At 35.5% G+C, this 10,273-nt stretch overlaps 1 protein-coding gene across 2 annotated transcripts in view; it reads left to right on the forward strand.

The window, feature by feature from the left end:
• The window catches only part of LOC136026048 (small integral membrane protein 14-like), a 28,936-nt gene extending 19,384 nt beyond the window's left edge, over positions 1-9,552 (forward strand). For both annotated transcript variants that reach the window (XM_065702223.1, XM_065702224.1), the window contains exon 4: positions 5,684-9,552. In XM_065702223.1, coding sequence (XP_065558295.1) covers positions 5,684-5,725 — 42 coding nt within the window. In that variant the 3' untranslated portion in view covers positions 5,726-9,552. The remainder of the gene's footprint in view (positions 1-5,683) is intronic.
• The last annotated feature ends 721 nt before the right edge of the window (positions 9,553-10,273 follow it).

The following is a 10,273-nucleotide window of genomic DNA, read 5'->3' on the forward strand; positions in this document are numbered from 1 at the left end:
TAATGCTTCAAGAATGATAACACTGGATAACAGCCAAAAAATCGCAAGGGGTTTCTAAACTGATTTAAACTAATTTTGGTGTTCTGAGTCCGAATATCACATTCATTTTGCTCTATCAGGTCAATTTTTGGAGATACAGCCATAGACCTACCTGACCAGCTATACATGTGCTAATAACAGGTTTTTGTGTTCAATCATATTTTCCTTGAAGAATATATGGAATTACAACATTATTTTGTTTCTCTAAAGTAGCTGCGTACGTGCATGCGTGATTGCAATGTTATTTAATTAACCCTTAGCCGATCAAATTGGTTCTAAATTTAATTGCCTGACTCTAACCTGCGTTTTTCTGGGCTTTTTTTTCACTTGATTGATATGATTTCCGTGCGACGGTCAAGCAGGAATATTCCTAACGTTTTCTTCTATATCTGCAGAGATTACACGCTGTCAGTGGACAGAAGGAACATCACAGGATTTGCAAGGCGCGCCTACGAGGCTTACTTTGAAGTCAAACTGGGTGATGTGTGTGGAATACCTCCGGCGGTGGACGAAGGGCGCGAAAACTTCACTGAGGGTTGGGATTCCGATGGATTGAAGTGAGCCGTTAGACCATGCTTTGGGTTACTACTTCTGTGCCATAATACTACTGGCGTCAACCGGAAGAATCGACACAGCCTCCAGTACCGTGACCTTCCATATGCCAGCCATCCAGTTGCTCACTGTGAAGAAATTCCTGTACCAGTGTTCACAGAGTTTCCTGACAGCAAAGACAAGGCCACTAGTGGAGATGAGGGAAGATATACAGAAGAGGAGCATAAAGCACAAGATGATTTGTAGCTGTTTTCACAATGTGAGCTTTATGATCTGGTTTAGGATCTCAGCTTGTTGTTGACTTCCTCCGAACTGTTGGCCTCCAGACTCATAGAGAAAAATTTACTTGGTGAGAACGCGCGTATCACTTTCTTTCGTAGAAGTCATGAGGAGTATACGGGCTACTTCCATCAGGAGGAAGACCTCCTGTACTGCCGAAAATTTTGTCGGTCTTCTTGGTCAACTCGGGGCTCCTCAATACGATCCGAAAGATTGGTTACTGTTCATTGACAGCAACAAGCACTCTTTGACGTTTGCGCTCCTCCACAACGGGAACCAGTTCCTCAATCCCTCTTTTGCACTTTATAATTCTCAAAGAAAAATGTGAAGCAGTGAAGTACGTGCTTGACAAAATCCAGTATGAACAGCACCAATGGATCATCTGCATCGACTTCAAGACGGTCAACATTCTACTTGGTCTGCAGTCTAGGTTCACAAATTACTCATGCCTTATTTGTATGTAGGACAGTCAAGACAAATCCCTGCACTATGTAAAGAAAGAGTGGCTGGTGCCAGAGTAGTTACTATCTGGGGCAAGAAATATGATCAACGAACCTCATATTGACAGGGAGAAGATATTGATCCCATCGCTACACATGAAGCTTAGATTGATGAAGCAGTTCACCTGTACTCTACAATAAGGATGGGAGGTGCTTCAACTACCTGTGCCGAACCTTTCCTCGAATGACCATTGAGAAATTGAAGCCGCGTGGAAATCGGTTATGCAGGTGGTGAACAACTTCCTGGGGAACACGAATTCACTGCCGTTATTACGTCGTCATTGTAGCGTTGCCACTGAGGTGGAGCGCAAGATCAGGACTGTCTAGTGGATAGTCTAAAACTTTCCAGCCGAAACTGTTCGATAAATTCCGGTTCTGACCTGCAGTGTGAGGTCTTCCATTGTCATGAAAAGGAAAATTCACTTTGTCAGCATGCCATTGTTTCGCTCTGTGGAGCTTTCTGAGGATTTGGCAGCATGTTTCTGCATTGATAGTGGTTCGTCTTTGCATGTAGTCGAACAACAAAACACCACGCATATTCCAAAACACCAATGCCATGTGTCTGTGCTGGGACAGACTCAGTTCGGCCTATAACTTTACAAGGGAGTGTGTCTATTTCCATTCCATGTTCCGTTGCCTCGATTTGGGCGTGATATGCGAGATCCATTTTACGTCTCCAGTTCAACCGGTTGCCACCTAAGTGGTGACGGTTACAATGATGATGACGACGTTAAAATGGCAATGAACTTTTGGTTATCGGAGCAGGCGACAGAGTTTTATGAAGAGGATACTTAAAAATTAATTGAGAGGTATGATAAGTGTTTGTAAAAACTTGGTAACTATGCAGAAAAGTAGAGTAAAGCATGTACTTTCTGAAATGTAAATTTACTTTTTAAAATAATGTTTCGTTGTGTACTTATGTTCAAACGGATTTCGTTTAAAAAACACCCCTCGTATATTGTCTATGAAAATTTCCTTTCAATTTTCCTGTTTAAAATTGGTTGTATAGTTTTTATGAAGCTGACTATTTAAAAGTTGAAACTTTCCTATTGTGCATAGAGTAGTCATTACAATTTTTCTATGGAGAGGGGCAAAAGCGAAAAAAAAAAACTAAGAAGGACCTAATATACAAAGCAATTTTTTACCAGTTACAATTAATTTCCCCATTTAAAAAAAATGTTTTACTGATTTCTGAACTTAGGGAGCTGTGGTTTTTCTAGCCTGCTCTCAAGTAAGCTCGTAAAATGACCGACTAAGTAAAATATACATTAGCTATACTTGGTTTTATGGAACCTACTAAAGGACACTTATATTGCACGATGGATATGTGTACATGAAGCTTGTTGCTAGGAATTACATTGGACAAAAGCATTTCTCCTTTTTGTACTTTTTGTTTTTACTTCATTGGAAACTCCCAGGGCTGATTCCCTAAGTCTCGCCCTTTACTCTAAAGTCTTGGAAGTTCTTTAGAAAATACTGCTCATTCAAATTGAAAAGGCCTTGTATTTTAGCAGTTTTTCTTAAAGAATTGAAACAAAAATCTAAAATATTTGGCGCAAAGAATAAGGGACAAGGTAAGGGCGACACCCCTCACACACGGAATAATTTTGTTTGTTTCAAGTTTTAATGCTGCTCCTTACTTTCAATTGAAAAGAACTTTTTTTTAAAATTTAATTCCTGGCATTTTCTTCAAATTGTACCAGGAAATCCCCCACCCCCTTTTAAAATTTCCCCGGAAGCTTTTTTTATTAATGACGATTCTCCCCTTGGAAAATCTCCCTGCTGAAAATATCTCTTGAAAAATTTTCGGGAGTGGGAGGGGGCTCCTGCTATTGGGCCCACTCGCCTCTTGCTTACAGTTTGTTACCATGAACTGTTTGAATAATTCTAAATAATTGAATACATTTTTATCGTTTTTCCGTTAAAACAAATTGTTCTGGAAAAATATGTATTCATGCCAGACAAAATTGTTTAATGTTCTCAAACAGATGGAAAGAATATATTATTTGGATTTTCTTATTTTTTGTGTTTCATTGTTTTGTTTCAATAAAAAAAAAGATTTATCGTTATGAAGCTGTAAGATAATACGAAGTTTGGCTAGTGAATTTTTCTGGCAAGAGTTTGAATGTTACAAATTTCATTTCCCTATTTTCACTTGAAAACAGGCTTATGTAATGTAATCCTGTTTTGTTTACAGTTTCAGATCCAAATTGTTCTATGAATAACATTCAATTTTGACGGTATTTTATCGGAAGTAATTAAATGTGAAGAGGAGAAACAATTATTTATGACATTTAATATGCTACAGTTGGTATTCGAAATATTTATATAAATTAATTGTACTAAATTGTTATTGAATATTACTACTAGTTACAAAATCATTGTGGCAACTAATCGCGTGCAGCTAACACAGCTTGGGGCTAAGCCAAGAAAATTAAATCTTTAAATCTTTTTATTAAAATATAAATTTCTTTGACAATGATCGTAAAAATCCATTTTTAACTCGTTTTGAAGAGGGTAGAATCAAGATGGAAGTTTTTCTGAGCAGACAAAAGTATTTGCGACCTTCCATGAAATAGGTAGGTGTACCTGGTAAACCAGTCGAAATGCATAGTTGCCTGATTTTTTCAGGCAAATTTGAAATGGCATTTCTCTGCCCTCGTGTAAACTCCTTTTTCTGTGGTCATTTCAAAGCATTTAGATCTTTCCTGTCTGTGCAATATTGCGTGTAAGGGATCTTTGATCGGCTTTTTGACAGTTTTATGTGAATAATGCTTGGGTTTGTTTCTTCAGCATTAATTAAGCGTCGTAGTTGTTGACTCCTTGAATCTTTTAAAATAGTACTTCTGAAGAAGAAATCTTTTCTTAAGATAAATGATGTCACATCCCTTAAAAAAGGTCTCAAGAAACGCTGTTCCTGCTTAAAAACCCAATCAGTGTCATTACTTTTCAAAGAGCTACATGTGAACAAATTAATGCTTCACCTCCTCCTACCCCCCCCCCAAAAAAAAAAATATTATTGTTTTCGATTTGTTTACTGCTAAAAGCAATTTGATTCCAGAAACATTTTTTAAACTCCATATGCGCATCAGAAACCCGCAATTTGTGATTACCACAAGTATCCAGCTCTTCTTTCCTGTTTTTGGACGATTGTACGATTTTATTGTGACTACCTCTTGCTTAGTTCGTGCTTACTAGTTACTCTTGATGATGAAGAGGAAAGCAAATACTTGTTAGCTACAAATATATATTAGAAATCAATACAAGGTTTAGTCCAACACCAATATGGACCTGGTGCTTACTTTGCTTGCTTTCTAAAGCGGCTTTCCATCCGATAGCAGAAACATGGTTCGAATCAGTGGCGGATTCATTCCCCCCCCCCGTCGCGTTGGTGGATTTGTGTTTGTGACCGCTTGCTCTGATTTGGGTTGGGACAAAAGTTTTTTTTTTGTAATTGGTTTTTATTAGTTGAATTTTTAATTATTAAGACTGGCTCTTTTTGAAACAAGGTTTTAGTTAAGTTTGAAACAAGGTTTTAGTCACTTTGCGCGGTCTCTGTTAGATTATACTAATGTCGCATACCACCAAAAAGTATTAAATTGAATTTAGGTTTCTCAAGCGAATCTGCCCGTATTACCACAAAAGCAAACTGTGAGGTGAAAATCTTCATTTCGTAATAACAAGGAGGGGTAATTTAACATCTTAACTTCTTTTTCACAAAAGCAAACTGTGAGGTGAAAATCTTCATTTCGTAATAACAAGGAGGAGTAATTTAAAATCTTAACTTCTTTATGCTGTTGAAATGATATTTCAGGATTGATCTGTCACAAAGAGGATGAAAAGCAAAATATTTACTTCTTTTTACTGTCAAAAATTCGTTTTCGAGTCTTGCTATGGCACTGGGACGAAAAATTGATATCTTTATTTATTTTTTTTTGTCTGTCTTTCTTGGTTTTTTGATTTGTTTTTTGCGAAGCGGGGTGGTTTTTATAACATTGCTGTTTTTAAAGGGATTTTTATGATAAAAAAGTAAATGTGTGAGAGTTGCAATATCTTGTGACTGTCCTCATATTGTCCCTCTAGTTCCGACTGAATTTGCTTCTTATTATTGCATTGAAAAATTGGAATTTTGCCCAAAACTTGCTCTCCCACTCCCCAAAAATCAAATTCCCAAGTTTCAACATTAGCGACCTTGAATTCTGCTTGAAGATCGGAAACTCTAGCTCAAATATTCAACTTTTGTCTCGTGGCTATATTTTGTATAAATTTGATGGTCACTGTTTTTTAATGTTTATTGATGCATTTTTTTTCAGGGAAATGGACCGAGCCCACCTCCACCTCCGATGGTTAACTAGAAGTCGTTTCATCTAGTGGCAAACCAGTCTTTCCTTTGTGTTGTCGGAACGTGGTGATTAATTATAAAAAGAAAAAAAATGTATTGCCTTTGATAATAGTACCTTTAAGTTATATGGTCGATTATTATTTTATTTTTATTTTACTACAGCTATATTCCATCTCAAACAAGTCATCTTTCCTTATTGTAATGTATACCAGTTTAGGTAATTTGTGATTAGTCAAAAATGACTTTGAACAGGCATTGATATCTAGCTGTGCATGAGTGTGAATTGAGCGGAACAATTTTAAAACGTCATCTGTTATTTCATATATAGATGGCGATAAAAGTGTTTATGTAAAAAAAAAGTCTTTCTTACCCCCATTGATGTTGAGAAAGATAAGAACGTATGGTGTCCAACAAAGAGGCTCCTAGATTTTAAATAACGTATAAAAAAATAAAATTGTCTTATGAATCTGGAGATAGTGTCAGTTGTTAGCCTCTCCGAATCCCTAACACACTTCCAACTATAAGTGCTTTATCCATTGTTGTCGGCCCTACTGTATTGATTGGTTGTGTCTGAAAATCACCCAATGTGTTATTCTTGTTTGACACATAGTGTTTGTAATAATTTTCTATTCAGTCTTATGAATGGCTGAATGGAAAAAAGGCTGTTGTCGTTCAGTTTTCTAATAGCACTTGTTCAAATTCAGTTTTGCTGTGAATGTGCCTTTATCTTTGGGGGTCGAGCTATAGGCAATTGAGAACTTTAGTAACATATGCCAAAGAGTATGGGTCACTTACAGGAGTAGAAACTGGGGCTAGTGTCGACAAAAAAGCTGTCACTGCCATGTAGCGTTTGGCGACACTCGACATGTTCTCAAGCTGTACTAAGAAAATTAATTGTTTTTATTACACTGAAAAATGCCAGGTGTCGCCATATACTTTTTTGTCGACACTAGCGCCAGTTTCTACCCTTATAAATTACTTGTACTCTTTGACATATGCTTCAACCTTGAATTCTACTAAATGGTTGAATGCTGCGTTTTATTAGTTAGGATTCCTCATTTCTAACTGAGGATCAGCATTTGATCTTGTAAATAATTTGATTCAGTAAACTGATCTGTTGATATCTCTGTCATTTCTTTGCTGTGGTAAGACTTATAGTTCGGTGATTTTAGAGTTTGAGGGTGATTCATAGAAAGTTGCTCCCAAACGGGAAGAAATAATGGATTCTACGTTGGATAGAGGGGGGGGGGCTAAATTTGGATCAGTTTGGGCTAACTAGAAATAATTAGGTGACGCTGTTAGAGATGGAAAATTAATAGACCATATTAGTTTTAACTTGAAAGCATAGTATTTGAAAAGTAGGTACTGAAATCCGCATGAACCATTAATGCCTCAATGGTTTCAACTTAAATTGTAATAATTTTAAAGAATTTAAATTTTGCAAGTTGCTTTTTGGATGATTTACATACAAATTATCTTCAGTTATGTTTTGTATTTCAAAGCTATTAAAGGGAGGTCTTTATCCTTAAAGGAATCTTGAAATTGTACGTTGAATTAAAGCATACTGAAGCACTTATTATATGTGGATGATCACCTCTGCAAAGTAGATAGATATAAAGTGCTATGCATTGAATATGAATTGCATCAGTGTATAGCATTGAAATGTTATGCACTGAATTCTATTTTTTGCAATTCAGTGGTGGCGGAGGGGAGTAATGTTGGATTAAAAGTACCTATTTTTATAATTATACTATTTTTAAGTTGCGGCTTTTTCATTTAGTAGTTTGTTATTTTAGGTTGTGATTAGAGCATTGGCAGAGCCATTCCAACCCGTATTGTATCATTTTCTTTTGTTCTAATTCAGTGTCCCGGCACAATTTAAGTCTAGCTACAAATATAAACGGGTGTATTAGCGTAACTAGCTGGAGTCCTTAGGGCTAGGGGCTAATTTAAAAAGAATGGGCTACACAATCAGTAAAATCAGCATATGTGATGTCTGTTCAAAATTATAAACATTTTCATCTCTTTCTTGTGTATAGAAAGTTAATTTAACTAATGATAAGTCCATATAAGATCTAAAACATAAAATACGAAAATGTCACTGCTCGTTTTCTTTGATAAAAAAAAAGTTTTTTTTTATTTCCTGAAACAATGGATATTAAACCCGAAGTTGGAAATCATCCTTGAGTATTATCGCTCTCCAAACTCCTTATTATCATGTGGTAAAGGAAAATTTTACCTTAAAGTGCCATTTTTAGTAGCAAAAGCATCATTGTAAAGTAGCGTTTCCTACCTTTTTTTTTTCGAAAACTTCCATTAATTTAGTAAATAAACTATGCTGAATTCAAATGATTTTTTTTTTTCAAATGAATAATCTAATGGTTATAATCATTTTGCAATTCTTGATTATTTTTTTTTTTTGATTTTTTATTTAATAAGGTAGAGGCAAAAATTGTTAAAAATTTGACCCCAGAATTTCTAGAAGACAGGGAGGGGGCGCTAACCAAGATTCTACCCCAGACTCAACAGAGACCAGGGCCGCCACTAGGACAATTGTAGGCTATCAAGTTTTATTAAGCGTTTATTTCAATATTCTACCCAAGAAAAAATTACATTGTATTTTAAGTGATTTTTTCCACTTTTTTCATTTTTCTTTAATTTTTTCAAAATTTTGCGCACTTAATCAACTGATGTATACTCAGGCCTGAACCCAATAGCTGAGCAAGGGCAGAGAGGGGAGAGCTCAAAGAAGATTAGTATGCATACGTATAGTATGTATGAGTGTGGGGTATGGGCAGACTATGCCCACTCCTGGGATTTCAATTTTTATTACAGAGTATAAAAACAAACATAATAAGGAAAAATCTGTTTACACTAATACTTGGTCGCCATCATAATTTTGCTGAAAATAGGGTGGGGAACAACACTTCATTTTAAATTTTTTTTTTTGGTTTTTGTCCTTATTTGTAAGGTGTTATTTTCTTATAATCTCTATTAAAGTTTATGTTCTACAATTGTTATGGAGAAGAAGATAGTTGTTTTTTCAGTATATGCAATTTCCTTGGTTTTGTCTAATTTTTTTTTTTTTTACTGGTTTGAACATTAGTTTTCCCTCTAACCGTATCATTTTGTTTTAGCATATGAATCTGAGTCAAATGGCTTTGATGTGTTTTATAAACAGGAAAAAACGTAAAGGATGTTGGTTTGTTCCAAGTTAGCTGTAGATTCATTAAGTTTAATAAGAGGTGAATTGAAGTGACATCTCTAAATTAATTTGCATCTTCAAGGAATTAAGGTAAATCACTTCCAGACACTTTTGTGCTGGCAACTATATATACTCCAGAGTTTCCCAAAATCATTCTTTGTAGATTTGAACCCCATATTCTAAAAATGGTGCATAGTAACTAGATAACAATGCTGTAAACGAATAATTCCAGTAATATTCTATATTAATAAAGTACTAAATATAATCGCGTCATTGTACGTCCATATATCTTTTGTTTTCAATTTTAGAATCTAACTATTAACATTATTATTATTCGGTTTCAAATGCTAATGGTTTTTCTAATTCAGAATCTGTATAGCTAATTATTATATTTCTTATTGTATCAACTTGGGTAAAATAAGCAATTTCTTCTTGACCAGGCTTTTACAAGTATTAAATAGTTTAATCTATGGTTGTGTTTCAGATGATAATCTTTTTTTTTTTTTTTACTGCGTGTGTTTTACATTTTTTTTTTTTCTGTCTCTAAGGTACTATTTATCCTAATGTGATTTATTTTTCGCACATGATTTTGGATTTTATATATACGGGATTGAATAAATTAATGTTTCGGTGAATAGGTCAAGTTTGTTGTTAGTGTTGGAAACGTTAAGTAGGTAAAATTTCAGGGTATATTACTCGACTTAGTACATAGGGAAGCCGAGAAAGTATATAGGAAAGCTGGAGGACTGAAATAAGGTCGGAACTGACCGTAAGATTATGTTAATGCTTTTTTTATCTGCATGTAAAATCATGTTTTTGCAACATATAAGTAAAATTTCCCAACAAAAACAGTGATGAATGTTGAGTGAGCGGTTTTTTTTTTGTCGCCAACCGATCAGCAGTAAGGAAACGAAACTTAAATTCTTGAACTCAATAATTTGAGATAATTTTAATGAAGGGTGCTAGTTTGGGGGAGTGGCAGTTGTACTTACTAAATTATATTGTCGCCCCCCCCCCCCATAGATTTTGAAAAATAACTTACGCCATTTTCATTGAAAAAATAAAAGAAGAGCAAAATTGCCCTCCTAGATTTTGAAAAAGGTTTGTTATGGTATTTTGTTAGAAAAAGACCAAAAAATCCTTGCCTTGTTGCCTACCGTTCTGTGAACTGACGCCCCTGATTGTGACCTCTTTACTTACTTGACTTAAGGCTCCTGCCGCATGATATGTAGCGTAGAGAGTGTAGTAACTTTGCTCCTCCAGGTGGACCGCTCTGCTGCCATGAGGGGGCCTCGTCAGCAACAATGTCGGCCATGTTGAGAAACTTCTCTAGACTCTGCTTCCACCTGGCCTGAG

The sequence above is a fragment of the Artemia franciscana genome, chromosome 4 (genome assembly GCF_032884065.1).
Source record: "Artemia franciscana chromosome 4, ASM3288406v1, whole genome shotgun sequence".
NCBI lineage: Eukaryota > Metazoa > Arthropoda > Branchiopoda > Anostraca > Artemiidae > Artemia > Artemia franciscana.